The sequence below is a fragment of the Emys orbicularis genome, chromosome 10 (assembly GCF_028017835.1).
Source record: "Emys orbicularis isolate rEmyOrb1 chromosome 10, rEmyOrb1.hap1, whole genome shotgun sequence".
NCBI classification, from domain to species: Eukaryota; Metazoa; Chordata; order Testudines; family Emydidae; genus Emys; species Emys orbicularis.
In genome coordinates this window covers 85,168,160-85,190,534 of record NC_088692.1, presented here as the reverse complement: position 1 = coordinate 85,190,534, position 22,375 = coordinate 85,168,160, and the positions used below count along the sequence as shown (strand labels likewise).

Here is a 22,375-nt window from a genome sequence, read left to right as displayed (position 1 = left end):
ACCCTTAAAACTAAACTCGTTTAGTTAAGGAGCTGCGCACAACTGCTATAACGGGGAGCGTAGGTGCTGTGGCAAATGGGAAGATGCAGCACTGTTAATTTTACAGCCGCACTGTCAAAAATAAAGCCAAATATCAGAACCCACACTGTTTACTTTGGTATCTGATAGTGTGGCACTAGAATGAATTGCTTATTGATCACATTAAAAATGAAGGATGAGTTAGCATTGTGCTGCGCTACGTGTAAGGGATACGGTTCTTTGTCCCCTTGATGGGGAATCTTTATTAGTAGCTGTGGCATTTCTATACCCAGCGCTGTTTTATCTCGGCACCGTTTTTTTCATAGATCATTCATATGTTTTAAAATGCCAATTAAATAATTGACTGTATGAATTTGCATACTGTCTTGTTCAGTGGAAGTAGGGTGACCAGATAGCAAGTGTGAAAAATCGGGACAGGGGGTGGGGGTAGTAGGAGCCAATATTAAAAAAAAGCCCCAAATATCGGGACTGTCCCTATAAAATCGGGACATCTGGTCATCCTATGTGGAACTGAAGGGATAAAGATGCCCTAGGCATAGCAGTTGGGCTGGGACACTGGAGAATGAGAAGAAACACATTCTACAACACTTGTTTTTGTGACAAAAAGTATTCAGCTTTACCCTTAATAATATACCTGTAGCTATAGCTACACTGCCTGACTGCCATAGAGAGCATCATCAGAGTTATCTTCTGGACTTGCACTTTGGATGCTCTGTTTATGTGCTGCTAAAAAATAAATAAATAGGGACAGTTAAAATGCTGGGCCCGGGCATGCATTGAGTCATGCTTCGGGAGGAGTTGCACACTGCAGGCCATATTTTGGCCCCCATTCTGCCTGCTTTGCACTACAAAGGAGGTGTCTAAACTAGTGAGCTAGGGTTACCCTTCACATAGGGCAATCCACAAAGGGCCCACACCACTGCCCTGCTCAACGCCATGAGCGTTTGGAGGGCGTGGCCACGGAACAGCCGGCATGGTTGGTGTGCTTCTGTGTTACTGCCATCCCCAGCTGCTGGAAGGTCTCACTGGCCCTTGCTTTAAGTGGCCCTAATATCCCAGAGAGGGGAAGAGAATCTGCCTCTGCTCACCCAACCCTAGGGTGCCAGGCATAAGACCAAAACAGCTGAGCATCTGGCCCTACATTTCTTGGAGTACAAAAAGATTCTGCAATATATGCCTCTTAGGCGTTTTTAGTTCTTCTTTAAGTGATTGCTTGTGTCCATTCAACTTAGGTGTGTGTGCTCACCACATGAACCGTTACCGGAAGTTTTCCTCTCAGCATTATCCATAGGGGACCGGCTCTGGTGCCTTCTGGAGTGGCACGCGTATGCCGCGGCATATAGGGTGCCACCGGCCCCCTCCACCCTCAGTTCCTTCTTGCCGCCAATGACGGTGCACGGAACTGGTGCTGCTTCAGCTAGAGCTGTTGCTTCTCGTTTGTTCGAACTCATTTACCTCTTGCAAATATTGTTGCATATTGTTTCCCTCTAGTTTAGTTTAACTATTTGTTAAGTTTGAGACTTAGTAGGTCCCGAACGGGACTCCGCCTCGGTACCACTCGTTAACCGTGAGGCATAGATCGCCGGCCCGGATCCACTGAGTACCGCCAGTCGCCGAGGCCCAATCCAGACGCTCGTCGAGATCAGCCAGATCCAACTCCAGAGGGGCGACCAGTACCAATTGGGACAGAGCCACCACTCAGCCCCATCTTGGTTGCAGAGGACTGACCGCTCGGGCTCTGGCTCAGGTTCGGAGCAAGGTTCCCTAGCAGCGGGACAGGCTCTGGCATCAGCGACACCGCAGCTGAGCCCATAGCCTCAGACTCCATGGCCGGCACAGTGGTACCCCTGGAACCCATGGGGGTTCACTCAGCCCTCTCAGGCCGCCCGCTTGGTATCCGGAGCTTCGGAGAGACCAGCTACCGCCCTCTCCTGCCCCCCTCCAGCCCAAGAGGCCTCAGCTGCAGGCATCCTGCAAGCACAGAAGGAAGTGGGCGAGCAAGCCACCGGACCCCTTGGTACCGGCTTCCTCCTCCTCGTCACCAGACGAGGCCATAGTGGGCCCCCCTCCACCAGTGCCCCAGGATGATGCTAAGGCTCATCAGGAGCTGTTAAAGATGGTTGCCGCCAATATGGGCCTCCACGCAGAGGAGTTAGAGGAACCTGCAGACGCCTTCTTTAATGTTCTCTGCCCCGTGGCCCTGGCCAGAGTAGCTTTGCCCCTACATGAGGGGGTTGCGAAAATTATAAATGCTCTCTGGCAAACTCCCTCCTCCTTGCCTCCGATCTCCAAGAGGGCGGAGCGCAAATACTTTGTGCCATCCAGGGGCCACAAGTACCTTTATACCCACCCTACTCCCAATTCCCTAGTGGTAGAGGCAGTCATCACAGGGAGAGACGGGGTCAACCGGGGGCTACCCCTAAGAATAAAGACTCAAGGAGACTGGACTTGTTTGGGCATAAAGTTTATTCATCCTCCAGTCTACAGTTGCAGGTGGCCAACCATCAGGCCTTACTAGGCCCCTATGATTTTAATATGTGGTAGGCCATGACCAAGTTCGAGTGCGCCCTTCCTGAGGCTTCCAGGAAGGAGTTCCGGGCAATCCTGGATGAGGGCTCGCCGGCGGCCAGAGCAACTCTCCAGGCGGTGGTGGAACACGGAGGACACTGCCGCCCGTACCATAGCATCGACCATCTCGTTGCGCAGGGCTTCGTGGCTGCTCCTCTCTGGTCTTTCCTCGGAGGCTTAGCAGTCACTGCAAGACCTCCCTTTCGACGGGCACGCCCTGTTCGCAGAACACACAGACAATAAACTCCATGGCCTGAAAGGTTCCCTCACGGTTTAAGCTGCAGCAGCCTCAGAGCCAGGGGAGCCACCTTCGCCAGGAGCCTCCCCACAAAGGATCCAGGGGCTACAAGAGGCAGGGCGCCTCTTGTAGCCCCTGGATCCTTTGTGGGGAGGCTCCTGGCGAAGGTGGCCAGGGCGGCCACCAACCCCCATCTACATCCCAGGCGGGCTCGACTCGCAGTAAGCAGATGGGCAAGCGCCCGTTTCGAGGGTACACCCAAGGGCGACCTATCGGACTGTTCCCCTGATCCTTCCTTCCCTCTGTTTGCCAACCTCCTTTCTTCCTTCCTCCCTGCATGGGGGTCTATAACATCGGACCAATGGGTCCTCATTATGTTGGCGCAGGGTTACACCCTTCAGTTACTTTCTACCACCCCTCCCACCCCCTCTCCCTCTTCAGGGATCCCTCTCACGAGAATCTTCTCATACAGGAGGTAGAGAGTCTACTACAGCTGGGTGTGGTGACGGTAGTTCCTGAGGAGTACAGGAACAAGGGGTTCTATTCCCGATACTTTTTAATCCCCAAAGCCAAGGGCCATCTGCGGCCCATACTAGACCTGCGGGACTTGAACCGCTTCTTAGCGAAACTGAAGTTCCACATGGTCTCCCTGGCCTCCGTCATCCCCTCCCTAGATCCGGGAGACTGGTACGCCACCCTCAGTCTGAAGTTCATCGGGACGGTGCTCGACTCGACCTGCACCAGGACGCTCCTGCCACTGGAGAGATTCAGGGCAGTGATGGACCTCATTGCAGAAGTCTCTGCGTTTCCCCTGACTACGGCCAGGGTTTGCCTGCACCTACTAGGTCACATGGCTCTGTGTACATATATGGTGCGCCATGCCAGGCTCCAGATGCGACCCCTGCAGCAATGGCCGGCGACGGTCTACTCCCAGTCCAGGGGCCACCTGGAGAAGGTCGTCACCATCCCTGCAATGGTACTTACCTTGCTGTGATGGTGGACCGACCCCAGGAAAGTCCTGGAAGGAGTTCCCTTCATCACCACTTCTCACTCAGTCGAGTTGGTTTCGGACGCCTCAGACTTCAGCTGAGGGGCGCACCTTAGCAATCTCCAGACCCAAGGTATGCAGTCCCCAGAGGAATCGATGCTACACGTAAACGTCAAAGAGCTCAGGGCGGTGCACAGAGCATGCACGGTCTTCCTACCTTACCTGTTGGGCAGAGTGGTCAGAGTCCTCCCGGACAACACAGCCTCGATGTTCTACATCAACGGGCAAGGCGGAGCGTGATCCTTGGCCCTCTGCCAAGAGGCACGCCGTCTCTAGGACTTCTGCATCGGCCATGGAATCCATCTAGCAGCGTGTCACCTTCCAGGTGCCAGGGACACGCTAGCAGATCACCTAAGCAGGGACTTCTCCTCTCGCCACGAGTGGGTGCTCCACCCGAAGGTAGCCGGCACGATCTTCCAGAGGTGGGGAACTCCCCAAGTGGATTTGTTCACCACCAGGCAGAACAGGAGGTGCCACATGTTTTGCTCCAGACGGGGTCTGGACAAGGGCTCCCTCTCCGACGCCTTCCTCTTGCCTCCGATTCCGCTCATCAGCAAGGTCCTAGAGAAAACCAAGAGGGAGAAGGCTCAGGTTATCATGATTGCCCCGGTGTGGCCTCACCAGCACTGGTTCGGGATGCTGTTGAGCTTGTCAGCAATCCCTCCCTGGCCCCTGCCGAACCGACTATACCTGCTGTCACAGGATCACGGCCGACTCCTGCGCCCCAACCTCGGGTCCCTCCACCTCACGGCGTGGATGTTGCGTGGCTGAACCCGGATGAACGGGCCTGTTAGGACGGGGTCCAGAAGGTCCTCTTCGAGAGTAGAAAGCCCTCTACTAGACAGACTTAACTGGCAAAGTGGACGAGGTTCTCCCGCTGGGCGACCGAATGGGGCATCTCCCCTTTGCATTCTTCGGTGCAGTCAATCTTGGACTATCTGCTTAATTTAAGGAACCAGGGCCTGACGCACTCCTCTATTGGGGTGCATCTGGTGGCCATTTCGGCCTTCCATCCACCAATCCAGGGGCAGACGGTGTTCTCCCATGACATGACGGTCAGGTTCCTTAGAGGCCTCAAGAGGCTTTTTCCTCAAGTCTCGTCCCTGGCCCCTCAGTAGGATCTCAACTTGGTTCTGTCCAGGCTCAAGGGTCCATCCTTTGAGCCTTTGGCCTCATGCTCTCTGTCTCACCTATCGTGGAAGGTAGCTTTCCTGGTGATGGTGACGTCAGTGAGGTGTGTCTCCGAGCTGCGAGCCTTGACCTGAGAACCGCCATACACTGTCTTCTATAAGAACAAGGTCCAGCTCCGGCCCCACCCGGCCTTCCTTCCCAAGGTGGTGTCTGCTTTCCACATGAGCCAGGACATCTTCCTTCCGATCTTCTGCCCTAAGCCCCATGAGACTGGTAAAGAGAGGTGCCTTCATGCTTTGGACATAAGAAGGGCCCTGGCTTTCTATCTAGATCAGACAAAACCTTTCCATAAGTCAACTCAGCTTTTCATCTCTACAGGTGATAGGATGAAGGGCCTCCCAGTGTCCACGCAGAGGATTTCTAACTAAATCACCTCTTGTATTCGCACCTGCTATGAGTTAGCCGGAGTCCCTCCGCCGCCGATGGTCAGAGCCCACTTGACTAGAGCGTAGGCATCCTCGGCGGCCTTCCTGGCACACGTTCTGATTCAGGACATCTGTAAAGCCACGATGTGGTCCTTGGTGCACATGTTCACAGCCCCCTATGCCATCACGCAGCAGGCCAGGGACGATGCTGGGTTCTGCAGAGCTGTATTGCAATCTACATGTCCGTGAACGTCTACCCACCTCCGAGGGGTACTGCTTGGGAGTGACCTAAGTTGAATGGACATGAGCAATCACTCAAAGAAGAAGAAGACGACAGTTACCTTTTTCCGTAACGTGTTCTTCGAGATGTGTTGCTCATGTCCATTCCACAACCTGCCCTCCTTCCCCACTGTTGGAGTTTCCAGCAAGAAGCAACTAAGGATGGAGGGGGCCGGCAGTGCCCTATATGCCGCTGCATACACGCGCCACTCCAGGGGTGCCAGAGCCAGTCCCCTACAGATACTGCTGAGGGAGAAACTTCTGGCACCGGTGCATGTGGCGAGCGCACACACCTAAGTTGAATGGACATGAGCAACACATCTCGAAGAACACCAGTTATGGAAAAAGGTAATTGTCTTTTCTGCAGTATATGGAGCTTAGATGTTGTAACCATAGCTCACCATAGGTCACCATAGCTCAGTGCCAGAGGGCTTCCTCTATCTCTACATCGGCATTGTGTAGCTCCTGTTGGGACAGCGACACTCCTGACCCCTCCACCTCCCTTGAGGGTGGAGACTTTTGTTCCCAGGGATATGGTGGCAACAGCTGTATGCTCCATAATTCAGCAGTTTGACCCCAGTTGCCTTTCCTGTTAAACGGTGTACTGTTTGCTAAAGAAAAAGAGGAAAGAAAGATAGAAACAAAGGGAGGGATTTTTCTCTTAGTCTCGTGTAGACTCAGTTGCTGGAAGTTGCGTGCCTGAAGGTCGGGGGAAAGCAAGTTATAAAGGCTATGGGTTGTTAGCCCTATTCTTGCATGCTATTGGTAGTGCTCCAGTCCATAGCTATTGCATTGCCCAAACATCTGTGTTGCCTTACTGCCTGCAGACACTGTCTTTGTATCCGAACCAAAATGCCAATTGAAGTCAATTGGAGACTTTCTATTGACATCAGTGGGCTTTGGTTTATGCCCTTCTAGAAGGAAGCTGATCTGTTCGTTCATTTCCTCTGTGCCTCTCTTCTGTTCGGTTCTCAATATACTGTTTCCAATCCAAAGTGCCTTAGGCACATCCAAATTTGTTTCTGTTCCTTGTAGAGTCTTCCTAAAGAGAAAACCAGTAATGCTTCCCTGCAGAGGCATTAGAGCAAATTTCATGCAACCATACACAGCAAATGGTAATGTGCCTGGCAGGTATAGGTGCCCACTGCCAGTGTGAAAAAAGGATTTTGCCTTATTAGTGTAGGGATTTACTCACTCCACAGAGCCTAATACTGCAGTCCTTGCTCCGCCAAAACTCCCAGTGAAAAAATGAGACACTGATGCGAGTTTTGTCCGAGCAAGAACCAAGCAGAGGAAAGACAGCAAATTCATTTGGTTTTATTAGACGCTTGGTGCCCATGTGTTCTTCCTCCAGTGCAGTAAAATTCTAATTAAAGAACAGATCCTACCTCCCATTAATATGACTCTAAAGAAACATTTTAAAGATTGTAGCATCTTTTTTTTAAACCAACCTTATAATGAAAAGAAAAGCAGCCAGTGTTGTATACAATGTTGTGTGTGTCTCTCTCTCTCTTATGAAGCATTTCATGATTTTGAACTTCTGGTAATGTCTGGAATGTCAGAAGACTTAAAAGCTCATTTAACCGAGCAGTAATTTCTACAAAGGAAATGACCGGCTTTCTCTGGAAAAAAAAAATCAAATTTCAGGTCTTTCGAATCCTCCCCTGAAATAGCCCTTGATGAAAATTCTTAAAAAGCTTCTTTGATGTCTCTATCAGGAGTAGGTCTCATTTTCCTCCCTCCCCCCGCCGTTTTACTGCTTCCAAAATATAGAGAGATCATTATAGCACTTGCAAACACTCTAACTTTCCTCTTCCAATTAAAGGAGGACTTAGGATGATTTTCTTTTTATTTGAGCAAGGAGTAAAATGTCTGAGAACAATCGTACAAATGTTTTAGCCTTTTCACAGAACACTGTGGGGATGTTCTTTAAACTAGGATTACTTTGAGAAGAAAATATTTCCACAAGGAGCACTAGCTAAGGAAACTGGGAGGTCTCAAATGTACAGCGATTGAATTAGGCTCCACATCTTGGAGAGTCAATGACTAGTGAGATCATCATCCAAGATTAAATCATGACCTGTATTACCATACAGTTCCTGTCAGATGTAGACAGTGAACTAATCAGTACAATCTTTCCCTGAAGGATTCAAGGACTTCCTTGCATCCATTTAAAAAATGGAGTTTAGATAGATTATTCCTCACAGGACGAAATTAATCAGTTTAGGGGAAAATCACTGATGCTACTGAAGTTACCTTCCCTTCTTTTCCCTTCTCGCAGATGAAGGAAGATCTCCAGCATTGGGAAATTACATTGAGTTCAAGTTCTAGTGGGTTTCAAATCAACGTCTGATTTTATGTCCATCTATGTTCCCACACGCAACTAAGGCATATGATCTCTCAAATGCCTGTTTGCGTGTGGAAAGTGTGTGCCCCACCCAGTCTTGCAGATGTAAAGACTAAGATGAGCATTTTCTTTTGGTGTAATATTGGACACCAGGGCTGAAAATTTGGCACTCAAGATAAAGGTTCCAACAAGTTCAAAGCGTGGTGTGTATATATAGTATTATTACACACAACAACCGACATAACAAGAACATTAAGGTTGCAGAGTCAAGCACGCAAAAGTTAGGAAATGCCAGAATGTGGGAAAAATAGTATGTGATCATGTAATTAAAGACTGTATCATCATGCATACACACAAAGGGGCTGAATTAAGGTTGCACATTTAATTCTGACACATCCTAACATTTGAGTGCTGGGCTTTGTAACTCTTTGCAATTCTTTGCAGTTCTTTTATGATAGCTTTTTGGGTATAATATCATAGCTTTTTAAAAAAGCAAACTGAAAGAAACAGATATTCCATCAAGTGAGAAACAAATTGACATCCACATGAGTCATCGGCATGGTTGGAATCTTTAGCTCCATAGCATAGACCTCTGCCACTTGATCTAATGAATTTATAGTAGAAGGTTGTCGTCCTCTATCTGCACCAGTCACTAGAGCGGGATGAGAGAGACAGTTACCCCGGGCTGCCAGGAAGAGCAATTGCAAGGAAAGTCCTACTAAGTCCCTGAAGTCCTTGGCTGCAGCATGCACAGTGCAGGTGGTATTTTAGGAGAACTCGTTGCCAAACTATAACAAATGTATACCTAGCACAAGCAAACTGCAATTTTTAAAACTGGGTCAAATTGGGGTGGATTTTCACTGGGATTACTTAAAGCATATCAGTGACATGCGGGCAACTCTCTGCTAAATCTCAAGCCCTTTCTCCAAAGCACAGAGGTGCTAGAGCTCCTCAGCAAAAGTTGTAAGACTTTTTTAACATGGGCAAAACAATATATTTTCCCTGCTTTCAGTCTCTGAAACAGCAGAATCATTTCGGTTGAAACTATGCAAAAAAATTCATCCTGAGGGAGACACCTGGCATAGGAAATTTTAGACTGAAGTGTTAAATTATGGCAGTGTTATAAACAAATGAAAGCAGGGTCTTATAGTGGAAAGTGATGGAGAATCTTAACTATAGGCAGTGGTACCAGTTCTGCCTATAATTCGTAGGTCCATAGATTCCAAGGCCAGAAGGGACCATTGTGATCATCTAGTCTGACATCCTGTGTAACACGGCCCATAGCACTTCCCCAAAATAATTCCTAGAGCACATATCTTAGAAAAACACCCAATCTTGATCTCAAAATTTCCAGTGATGGAGAAATCACCATGACCCCTTGGAAATTGTTCCAGTGGTTAATTGCCCTCACCATTAAATATTTATGCTTTATTTCTAGTCTGAATTTGTCTAGCTTCAACTCCCAGCCATTGAATTGTGTTACACCTTTCTCTGCTAGTCTGAAGAGCTCATTATCAAGTATTTATTTCCCATGTAGATAATTATAAACTGTAATCAAGTCATCCTTTAACCTTCTCTTTGTTTAAGAGAAATAGATTGAGTTCCTTTAGTCTCTGGCTATCAGGCATGTATTCTAATCCTTTAATTATTCTGATGGCTCTCTGAACCCTCTCTAATTTATTAACATCCTTCTTAAACTTGGGCATCAGAACTGGAGCTAGTACTCCAGTAGCGGTCGCACCAGTGCCAAATACAGAGGTAAAATAAATAACCTCTCTGGTCCTACTCGAGATTACCCTGTTTATGCATCCCAGGATTGCATGAGCTCTCTTGTCCACAGTGTCTGGGAGCTCATGTACAGCTGATTATCAACTACAACCCCCAAATCTTTTTGAGGGTCACTGCTTTCCAGGAAGGAGGTCCCCACCTTACTAAACAATCTAGATCGCTCGGAATCAATGACCCGTCCTCTTCATTATTTACCACTCCTCCAACTTTTGTGTCGTCTCCAAACTTTATCAGTGATGATTTTATGTTTTCTTCCAGGTCATTGATAAAAATGATAAATAGCATAGGGCCAAGAACTGATCGCTGCAGCACCCCACTAGAAACCCACCTGCTTGATGATGATTCCCCATTTACGCTTAAATTTTTAGACCTATCAATGGGCCAGCTTTGAATCCATTTAATGTGTGCCATGTTAATTTTGTAGCATTCTAGTTTTTTTTAATCAAAATGTTCTTGGGTATCAAGTCCAACTCTTTACAGAAGTTTATTATGTCAGCAACTATTGCATCCACCAACCAATACCCTTCTGATAATCTAAGACAATCTTTGTAACAGAGTATTAAAATATAGTTTTTAACGTCCCAGTAGATCTTTTATCTACAGAAACTCAATGTGTTAACTTCTTTAATGGTTGTAACGTCTTTCAGTCCTGTAGGGATTGAGCAATGTGTCTCGACTTGCAGTTTATCATCACTATCTTGATAGTGTTGGGAATAAGCATTGTTTCAATAGTGCATCTTTATCCATCTGTATTCTCTAGAAATCTGGCATTTTGACATGGTTCTCCATTATTTTGCCATCGCATAATTTTGATGTTTCTGCCACCGAGCTTTTGTGCAAAATTCTTTGAAAGGATCTTCTGATGAAGTTGTGATTATTTGAGGACAGCTGTGATTTGTAAGGCAAGTGTAGGAAGCTGTTAGGATAAGCAGTCTTCTGGGTTTAGATTCAAGCAGATCAGAAAGAGTTTTGTATCCTCCTGGATCTTTCCTTTAAAACAGATGTTGATGTGACTTTTAATGCTCATTAACATGAGGGATTAATAGAACTGGCCGGAGCCAAGTGCATGGTAGTGTGAACTGCCTTTGTGACCCCAAGGATTCCCCTTTCCTGCATCTTATTCCAGTCCTGGGCATCTCTTGCCAACTGTGCTGAATCGTGCCAAACTGAATGGTGTGGTTATCACGTGGGTAAATGTCAGCTGGGTACAAGAATGTGACCACACCAGATTTTCACTCTTGACCCAGTACAGGATTTGCAAAGCTAGTGGATTATTTTAACACTTTGCTCCTAGTGTCCTGGCGTGGGGTATTTTAGGTTTTACTGCTGTCTCTTCATGTTTGTTAGTGGCTTGGGTCATGTGTTCCAGACTCAGTGTCATATAGAGATGTGCAATCATGTCCTAAGGCAGAGTTAAAGACAAATATAGAACTACATTCTGCACTAATTATACCCATGCAGTCCTATTAACTTCAGTAATGTTGCAGGTGTACAGTTATATTAAGGGCAGAAACTCTTCATGGGTTTCAAAAAATGCATTAAATAACTCATGATAATCCTACTTTACAGGCACCTTCTCATCTCAGATTCAGGTTGTTTCGTTTGATTTGTTATATATCCTTTTAACAAGGCTAGTGTTTTATTTAAACATTCCCAATTGAATTTAGAAATATTCCAGAATAGTGATTATGGGCTATAATCTGCTCTTGGTTACCCTGGTGTTAATCTGGAGTAAATCTCTTGAAGGTAATGTAGTAACTCCAGATTGACATCCGCATAACTGACAGCCGAATTTGGCCCTTTTTTCTTACACTGAGATAAGGATGCCTACGTTACTTTTCTCTGCTTTATCTTTGATAGAATGTCGATAAGATTCTGTTGATTGTACGCACATAGAGTATGAATTTGGTCACTGTTTAAAAAAACAAGAACCCACCACACATGTAAAATGATGATAATGAGGTCAAATAAGCACAGCCCTTAAGGGTACAGGCTGTGGTGCTGGTGCTATATAGGGTGTCTTTTTCATATTAATAGTGTATCTAGAGTGTGATGGAAATTCACCACAAGGGCACTAATGACTGTCTCTCATTGGCATAAGTCGTTTGATAAATGGCGCAGTTTCCTTGGAAGTCATTTTATTTATCCGCTCGATTTTTAGACCTCTCTGTTTGCTTCATCTTTGTCCAACTTGTGCTGCCATGCTAGATTCTCGGTAGATCTACTCACCCTGAACACAGTGGGAGAATACAGTTGTTCCGAGGTGGATGGGTTTCTCAGACAATTCCCTATTGGGTGTGTATTGTGAAACTAAACTGACAGAATTGGGTGATATGATAATACATGTCATAGTAGCTCTCAGAACCCAGTGTACGATATAATTAACATGCACTTTAACTAGGCCTGATATTTTGTATTCTATTAGAACCGTGTGTATTGCAGAGGCATGACTTGCTCACCTGTAGATCTGTAATATGCAGACAACTGTGATTACACTTACTCACCCCACCTCGTCCTTCATATAGCTATTTACCCTTTATTGTTGGCAATTAATCTATGGGTGGTATCTTTGAGAGAGAGAGGAAGTGAGTGAATACCTTTGCCAAGGAATGTTCGCACGTGACCTGAAATATGGCTGCTCTCATTAATACAGCCTTTCCCAGGAGAGTGCTACACATTTCAGGCTTATCCCTCACAGTATTTTCTCTCTCACACGCACACACACACACGCGCACACACACACACAGTCTGGAAGAAGCAGTCATACCTCCCTGACATCACCGCTCTCAGCTGGCTCTCTTACTGATGCTGCGGTTCCAGTCTGTGCATCATTTTGACATTTTAAATAGCACGTACACTTACAGTATAGCTCCTGTGTAAGCTTCGATCAGTCTCCCACTCTCATGTCGTTGCTGTTGTTATTTCTCTATTACAGTAGAGCCTAGAGCAGTGGTTCTCAACCTAGTTACCATTGTCAGCCATGTCTGCAGCGTTCTATGTATTATGTGGGCTGCATTCACACAATAGATATATTGCCTGTATGGCCCTGAGGATGTCACATGGGCTGCAGCTGTGAGTTGATTGAGCCACAAGCAGCCTGCAGGTTGAGAACCACTGGCCTAGAGGCGCCATCAGGACCAGGGCTAAACTGTGCCAGGCCTACACAATGTTTTACAGAAAGATTTTAAAATGACAGCTCTCTGCCCCAAGGATCTTACAGCCCAGAGGCTTAACTGTGTGTGATGCCAAGTGCTCTGAACTCCATCATCCTCACCTGGAATTGAGTCCACGCAATGGGAGTTGAGGCCATTTACACTGGTTTCACGGGTATCCGAATCTGGAGCCACTACTGGGACATAAATTAGGATTTCACACACTAAATTCCATGGGAAAAGGTTCTTTTCTGGTTAAGGTTTCATCTGCTTCTAGTGTTTTATTCTCCAACTTGAACTGCTGGCTAGACCCTGATCCTGCAACCACGTACACAGATGAATAATTTTACACACACGGGTAGTCGTTTAAGCACAGTGGAACTACTCAGACGTAAATATTTGCAGGATCTAGGCTTTAGTATATGAGCTCTTTGGGGGAAGGACTGTATCTTTGCATGTGTCTGTATAGTGCTTAGCACAATGGGGGTCCTGGAAACTATTGCAATATAAATATTATATCATATAAAATAAAGTCCTAAGGCTAGATTCTGCTTTCAGACACAGAGGTGAAAATCCAGGGTGACCCAATGTAAGTATTTTATATTGATGTTCCTGGAACCAGAATCTGGCCCACAAACCCCAATCTTTATTTTTATTTTACAATGATCCATCTAGCAACGATAGTTTGTCACAGAGGTTTATGGCTTTAAGTGAGGAGTAAACAACAGGAACTGATACACTTTTGAGCGAGAAAGTTCCAACTTTCATGTTAAATTGCTCAGACATTAAACCTGGAGGAGATGGAGGTAATGAAAATCCAAAATGCTTTGTATAAAATCCCCATGACACCTCTGAATACAATAAGCTGATACTCCTCTAACACCCGTTTTACAACAGCACAGTGGTACTGAGTTCACCTGCTTTACCTCTGTTATAGGCCTTCATCCAGCTCTCACTGAAGGTAGTGGAAAGACTCCTAGGCATTATCTATACCATGAAAATTATTTTTTGCTGACAATAGGCATCAACACTGGGTGAACAGTGCTGAATGTAACCATAGGGATGGAATCAGAGACCCCTGGATCTAAACCCATGAACCTTTATTGCTTGAGATAAAGGGTTTGGTCTGCAAACTCAGAGGCAAGTAGTGGACTCATAAATGTGATCTAGCCACTAGAGGGCGACAGAGAGTGACCGATTATAGCTTGACCATATACTGTTTCAGAAATTGTGATTCAAACCTGCCTGTAGTTTCTGTAAAGTAGAAAAGGCTCCATCGACTTCAGCGGGAGTTGGATCTGGTCCCTGGCGCACTGGAAATGAGAAACAAATCTGGCCACATCTTTTTTTTTTTCTCCTCAGTGTTTTCCATGAGAAGTCTGCTGCCTTTTTAATCCTTATTTGTATGTCTTCTTTTAAATTCGTCCCAATGAAATTCACATTCTCGGTATCTGTTATGTGCCAAGCTGTTTTATTTAATAGAAAATTAAAACATTTTGGCTGGCTACCTTGAGCTAAACATACCGAGTGGTGTAATGTGTGAGCACTGAGGCATTGTGTTTAAAAGCCTTTGAAAAATCCATCCAATGGCCAGCCAGTTTCCCACCCACTACAGGCCGGTTTTACTATCCGAATTTTTAAAAATGTTACAGCCAGTCAGAGGAGTTGCTACTCCTTCCTGGTGCACCCTGATCTTCCTAGTGAATAAAAACACCTTGGCATATTTAGTCTTGAGAAAAGAAGAATGAGGGGGGACCGGAGAATCTTCACATATGTTAAGGGCTGTTATAAAAAGGATCAGTTGTTCTCTATATCTACTGAAGGTAGGACAAGAAGTAACTGGCTTAATCCGCAGCAAGGGAGATTTAGGTTAAGTGTTAGAAAAAAACTCTCTAACTATAAATTTAGCCCTGGAATAGGTTTCCAAGGGAGGTTGTGGAATCCCCATCTTTGGAGGTTTTTAAGAACAGGTTTGGTCTAGGTTTATTTAGTCCAGCCTCACCATAGGACCTTTTGATTTCTTGAGGTCCCTTCCAGTCCTACCTTTCTGTGATTCTATGATTACAGCATGGAGTGAAATTTGGCAAAGCTAGAGAAAGAGAGAAATTTGAAATAAAGGTTTAAATAAAATGGGCACATATAAACGTTAAGTAATATCACAGTGGTGTTTAGGGGACCAATCTGGACTAGCCACTGTATAAACATAGACACTTTCCCTGCCCCTCCAGCTTACATACAATACTTTTCTTAATGCTTTACGAGATACACACATACATACATTTCACACGGACACTCAATAATTCTAGATAATACTTAGTCCTGCCTTGAGTGCTGGGGACCGGACTAGATGACCTCTTGAGGTCCCTTCCAGTCCTACGAGTCTATGATTCTAATTCAATACATGTGAACAGAGAGATTTGTATTCTCAGACCATTTTACACTGCTACCTGCAACTTTGATAAGCATCGTCCCTGTTGTATACTGGAGGGAACTGAGTCAGAGCATTCAAGTGACTTGCACAAGGCACACCCTGTCCTGTACTCAGGTCACTAGGCCATGCACCTCTCTCCGTGCAGCATGTAGGTGTACAGTTAATGAGATAAAGTTGTGCCTGGGACAGGTAGCTGCACCTTTTTTTGAAGCCAGTGGAGTTGTTCCTTCTCCCAGGTTGATTTTGGCCTTTTATGCTATTGTTCAATACAGGCTTTTTTTTTAAAAAAAAATTGAAGATCAGCAATGCTGGTTGAATAATGTATCTTCCTCTTCACCCTTGCTGAAATTCCTCATTCCAAGCCACTAATACGCAACTTTCCAGAAATAAGGACAACAAATTATTATCTATTTTTCATGGGAGAGACTCCACCTCTGATGGAAGCTATCTGAAGAGTAGAGTAGACCTTGCGGATTGTAGGACGAGTGCTTCCAATGACTGTGGCTTTACATTTTACATTTTGAAGTCTTGCAACAGCAGTACGAAGCATGTGTAGCTTGACTTCAGTGCAGCCAGGATTGCAACCTATACATCTAATTCCACCCTGGGTTTGCTTCTACCAGCTTTCTCAGGCATACTGGGAGAGAGGATATTAAAAGATGTAGGTTCTAATCCAGCAAAGCACTTAACACTGTGCTTTTAATTTTAAGCACAGGACTAATCCTGTGCACTACTCATGTGCTAAAGTACCTTGCTGGATCAGGGTCTTAGTTAAACAAGCGTAAAGACCTTTGAGTAAGTGCCTGATATTAACCATGCCTTTTTTCTGTGCGTGCCAGCCTAAGCTACAGAGGATAGAATGAGACTCTATTAATGCACTCCCCTAATCATCTCAGTAAATGAACGTGTCTTTTACAGGTTGTGATAGCGATCACTGGGGACCACATTGTAGCAACCGCTGCCAATGCCAGAACGAGGCTCTCTGCAACCCTATCACTGGCGCCTGTGTCTGTGCAGATGGGTACAAAGGATGGCGCTGTGAAGAGCTCTGTGACCCTGGGACTTACGGAAAGGGCTGCCAGTTTAAATGCCAGTGCTACAATGGAGCAACCTGTGACCATAAAACAGGAGAATGTCATTGTGCTCCCGGATACACAGGGGTATTGTAAGTTCAATGACAGGCATATTTTACTGTGCATCACTTAACAGCCTTGCTTTGACCCTGCTTAGTGCAATGCGTGTTTGATAAAACGTACACAATCGATACCTTATACTTTTTACTCTCTAGAAACCAGGTAACAGGATTTATGGGAGACTGAACAAAGGAGCACTGGTTCTCACTGCTAATTACAGCTGTCAACATGTGGAAATCAAATTTTAGTCTAAAGAGAGATTAAAAATTCAGGAGATTTACCTGTGAGTAAAATTACTGTATCTGTGGTGTGAATATGAGAATCAAACCAGAGTACTGTATTTACAAGCAATCGGATATACGTGTTTAGCGATCCAATGCAGTACCAAATGGAGCTCCTTTTCTCTGGCTTATCTGACTTTCAATATAACTGAGGAAGAATTCAAGATAACTCTATCAGCTTAGTATCTAGGGGGCAAATTTCTAGCTCTGTGACTCCCGTTAACTGTAACGAGAATCATGTCGCTAAATCCCCATATCCCACGCTGAAAGTTTACGAGTTAAATTCACCAAATCTGCATATCAGTTTTAGGGCATCTGAGCAATAGCTTCTTGTTTAAAATTGCCCACGGTGTAACGTCAGTTCTCATTAGAGATCTTGCAGTAGTTTCAGTAGTAATTATGCTTTTCAAAATTATTTAAAGGAAACAGGAGAATTTCCTGGGGGGGGGGGGAGAAGGGTATTTTGTTCACTGAGACCTACTTACAGCTTTTTGAAAATCTATGACAAATGCCCTACTTTTTTTCTGTATGCAGGGTAGTTGTAGCTGTGTTGGTCCCAGGATATTAGAGACAAGGTGGCTGAGGTAATATCTTTTATTGGACCAACTTCTGTTGGTGAGAGAGACAAGCTTTTGAGCTACAAAGAGTTGTTCTTCAGTCTCATTGACACTGATGCAGACCTGAAGAAGAGCTTCTTGTGGCTGAAAAGCTTGTCTCTCTCACCAACAGAAGTTGATCCAATAAATGTTATTACCTCACCCACCATGTCTCTCTACTTTTTGTGTGTGTGTGTGTGGGGGGGGGGGTAATCTAGCATTGCTTATGGGTCAGCATGAAGGAAAGAATGCTTATGCCTAGATAGAAAATAAAGATCGTATTAACCTGTACCAATAAATTGTGTACCTTTAAATATTTTACTACGTACCTGATTTCCTTGCAATATTATGGACTCAATCTTATAAGCACTTACTTCCAAAGGTTCTGCTTACTGTTGAGTAATCCCATTCACATTGATGGGTCCACTCACCGCAGTAAAGTGTTTGCAGGGTCAGCAACTAATATATTGCATGAGCATCTCTATTTGGAGGAATAGTCGGTTGTTTGCTTGTGAAGAGCCTAATCTGTTAAAACTGGTAATATGAGAAAGCAGCAGCCAAATGTGGTGAAAAGCACCCAGGTGCTGAGAGCTAGCACAAGGCCTATCTGGGTCACTTCAGTATCATGAAAGCCATGCAGTCCTTGCATTGACCTCAGCGGGCATTGGATGAGAATTTCGGGGCTCAGGTGGCCTTGTGCCTGCCCTCTGCACAGGGGGGAATTTCATTTGATATTTTGTAATAATTTTGGAAGAACAAAACACTTCAATGTTTTGCAGCATTTTAATCCTGTCGTTTTATTTTGTTTGCGGCTTGTTTTATTGCTGTTTTGCGTAATTAAGCTTTAAAGGCTTGATCCTGCAACCCTAATGTGCATGAGTTGTCTTTACTCATGGGAGCAGTTCGACTGAGTAAATGCATGAGTGGGACTTCATGCATGAACAAAGAGTACACACATGAACTAGGCTTGCAGGACTGGCTCCTCAGAACACAGACACAGGGTCTTGGAGGAACTTAAATGTTGGAATTCTTAGTTAATTGATTTTTACTGTTGACATTACCCATTGAAACTTCACTGATTTGCATAAGAGCTCCCATGATGCTCTGTGGTGTGGATTTGCCCGTTTCTTGTTAATGTTTGCTTTTAAAGTGTGTTGATTTGTGTTTTGTTTCCCCCCCTGTCCCAACCCCACTTGCCTCCCGCCAAGCTGTGAAGAGCACTGCCCTCCAGGCAGTCACGGAGCTCAGTGTGAATTGCGCTGCCCGTGCCAGAATGGGGGAGTCTGTCACCATATCACCGGCGAGTGCTCCTGTCCTCCTGGGTGGATGGTATGTAACAAGTTATTACTCACCCCACCTGTAGATCTTTGCTTATCGTTACTTTGAAAGTACATTATAATTTACTTACTCACCGTCGGTACCTTGGGGCTCCCTCTGTCTGCTCCCGGTATCCACCGGCGGTCTCTTGTCATATGCTTTGAATGTCAACACATTGCAGTGGGGCCCGTCTTTTCAGTATGTACATGTACAGCATTTACCGCAGTGGGGCCCCGAGGCACTACTGCAGGGCAATAAACACATAAGAGACTGTGACTGGCCTTAAGGCACCTGCACAGGGGAGCGAGGAGGAATAAGGCTCCTGCACCCCCATATGGACCCTCCCCACATCACAGCTGAACGTGTGGAGAGGGCCAACCCTCCGCTTTTGTTTTGTGTGTCGAGAAAGCAAGGCCAAACATTTTAAAAATCCTTAACTTTATCAATAATGTGATAATTAACTCTCTCCGGATTTGTCAAATCTCCCAGGCCTGCACACCAGTCAGCTGCGCTTCGTTACCTGGCACTTTGCCAGTATTAGCAATTAGTCTCTTGGCAGTCCTGCCGGAATTGAATGGAAAACAATGCCTGTGATTTTTTCTAATACCTGGTACGCTATAAAGATCATCACACATTACAATTTGATGAGGACCTAATTCCACCTGGGAAGTGTGGGAGTGAGAGGGGACTTTGTATTCCTCTAGCTCTTTAAAATACCTCCATGTGCAGGATGGAAGAGGGAGAATTGTGCAGCATATCCTGTGTATGGAATGCTAATGTAGAGTAGGTTCACTCAGTTCCCTCCTCTGATACACAAATGAGCATCTTCCATTTCCCAGAAAGACGTCCAGGTGCCGCTTCTTTGATTTTCTAGATGCATCGTTCTGCTGTGACAAGTAGCCCGATCCTTAACAGTGTCCTCATTGTCAGCAATCACAAACTTGCAGGGGAATAGAACTGGTGTTTGGATCCAAACACTGAAAGATAGTGATCTAAATGTCACTGTGGTGTAACTATTGAAGTCAGCAGAATTAAACCAGGGATGGATTTGATTCAAGACATTTTTTTCATCCCCTCTGTCAGTAATAGGAATCTGCCAACACACTGAGTGCAAAGTCATTGCCGGTGTAAAACAGTGCACCTTCATTGATTTCCGTGGGACTGGACCAGCTTACACCACAAGGAATTTGGCCCCAAAGAGGTTTAAAAAAGCCACATGTTACCTGGAAGATAAACTTTGGTTGCGAGAGAGTTGAATTAGCCTGTCAAAGACATTTTGATCATGGTGCTAGCTCCAGATCAGATATTTTCCTCGAGATTCTGGTGGCAGGTTGTAAGATATCACAGGAGGATAGAGATGCATGAGCGAACCATTCCTTCACAGACGTTTCAACCTAAGCCTTTCTCTATGTTAAGAACTCCTAGTGGAGCTCTCTCATAAGACACTCATAGCCAAAGTGAGTGGTGACACAGTGATGGCACGAAGCTGGTCCAAAAACAACAGGATAAGTCACCCTCGTTTGGCATTCAGTGGGTGAGCAAAAGACCATTCCTCCCTGAGGGGTGGGTAGCTAACAGATGAGGCAGGCAACCCCGTTGTTTTTCTCAGGCTGGCAGGCGGTGCTGCCACGCTGCAGTTCCCCTGATTAGTAAAAAGGAATGAGCATCAGTATGCCACCCAGAGATTTTTTTTTTTTCTGCCACCAGTGCTCCCCTAATATTTGTACTCCACATACCAGCATTTCTGAGAATCTAAATTGTCTTACTGGACTCCCCCTTATCTGCTGTCTGGGCAGGAGACCTTTTCTCACAGGGTGGAAATGTCACTAAAGAAAAACAAGTATGTAGAGAAAGATTAGAAAGTTTTAGAAGTCTTTTAAGGTGCAAGGTGGGCTGATACTGCGGAGCAGGTGCAGCTATTCGTTCTGTCCCGTTTGTGCTGTGCAACTTGAAGCTTAGAATTTTCTCTGCAATACTCAATGTCCCAGAGGAACTTTCCTGAAAACCCTGTTGTTGGCTGCTTAGTCTCCAGAGGAAAACCTGGAGTTAACAATTGATGTGTTTGAACTGAGCATCACTAAAAATTGAAGCGAGAGATCAAATATTCTGAGGGAAGAAACTGAAATTATAAGCAGAAGAATTCAGCTTGTAAATGTTGGGATTTTAAATTTAAAGGGACTCTCCAGGGTTTTCATGAAAGGCTGAAAATCCAATGCCTAGAGAAAGAGTAACTAATTCCTTTCTCTTGCTGGAGTTTTAACTCTTGCACGTGCCGTGGTTTGTGGAGCCAGACACAGGTGGGCAATAAATGAGCAGAAGAGATGGGGCTGCTAAATTGTGTTCATTTTATTTTATAGTATTGATAGTCTTTCTTTGACAACCGGAAGTTTACTTGCAGAGGATACTTCAGACTGTGTGTGTCTGTGTGTGTGTGCGTGTGCGCGTACTGGAGACACACTGTGCGTGTGTACTGGAGATACACTGCACGTGTGAGAGAGAGAATTCTCCCTGGATTTATACTCCAGTACTGAGTAAATTTACTCAGATTTTATAGTTCCTGGGACCTGCCCCACTGTACTTTCTGTTCCTCCTGGGCTGCAGACATGGGAGTTATTAATGACAGGTTTGCTTCCTTAGGAGCTGTGGTAGCTGGGAGACTAGGCACCAAATTGAATGGGTAAAAGTGGTCTAGGGAGGTAGTCTCTGGTTTCCCCTTGGATCAGCCTCTGAGGGAGTCTGTTTCTTCTACCCCTCAAGCTGCTTTGTAAAACCCTGTCCTGTGAAGGGGGAATCCGACAGAAATGCAGCGAGTTACAATAACTCCATGTTTTATGTTGAGTATTTATTTCCCCATGTTTTTTTCACCAGGACAGCATGCAGCCTATTGTATGAAGTATTACACTAGAAGAGTGGCTTCTAATGCTAAAATGTGTTGGGCATTTTTCACTCCAGTGGATGTGGGTGTTGGTTGGTGGGTGCTTTAGCCTCCATCTCAGCCATGCGCAGGTTTTTTGTTGTGGTGGTTTTTGTAAAATGAAATAAACGACGGGGTGGGAAGATCTTTTCTAATAATCTTCCTAATAATGCTGGGAATAATAATCTTCCTAATAATGCTGGGAAACTGTATTAAAAGCAGAAGCCCGAGAGTTTGGGGTCTTAAAAAATAAACTTTGCTGATAAGATGCGTAAACTACTAGAAACTTCGGTCTGACAGTTGATCTTCCACAGAGGGGCGTTTTATATTCTCTTAGCACACATTAATTCCTTTGGCTCCAGGGGATAGATCTCAGAGTATTACTTTGTCATTGTTTGTTTGATAGAAATCCTGTTGTTGTTTTTTTTGAGACATGAAGTGAAAATGCATTTATCCAGATAAATGGATACCTGCATTTCCAAAAATATAGTATTGCTTATTACTCAAGCCTGGAGAGACATGTTTGTTACAGCAGAATCTGACTGGTCTTGAACTGAGGCCAAAATGTCTGTTTTCTAGCCAGGGAACCACCTATCACAAGGTTGAGAAAGGCTTGAGGGATCTGGTTTATGGTTAGAGAGAGGGGCAGCCTTTCCATTGCAGGTGTGTTGCTATTACAGAACTTCCT

General features: G+C 45.2%; 1 protein-coding gene across 2 annotated transcripts in view; it reads left to right on the top strand.

The window, feature by feature from the left end:
- MEGF11 (multiple EGF like domains 11) overlaps nucleotides 1–22,375 on the top strand; it is a 247,273-nt gene that overhangs the window by 109,268 nt on the left and 115,630 nt on the right. For both annotated transcript variants that reach the window (XM_065411954.1, XM_065411955.1), the window contains exons 5-6: nucleotides 16,365–16,611; nucleotides 18,665–18,785. In XM_065411954.1, the coding sequence (XP_065268026.1) occupies nucleotides 16,365–16,611; nucleotides 18,665–18,785 (368 nt within the window). The remainder of the gene's footprint in view (nucleotides 1–16,364; nucleotides 16,612–18,664; nucleotides 18,786–22,375) is intronic.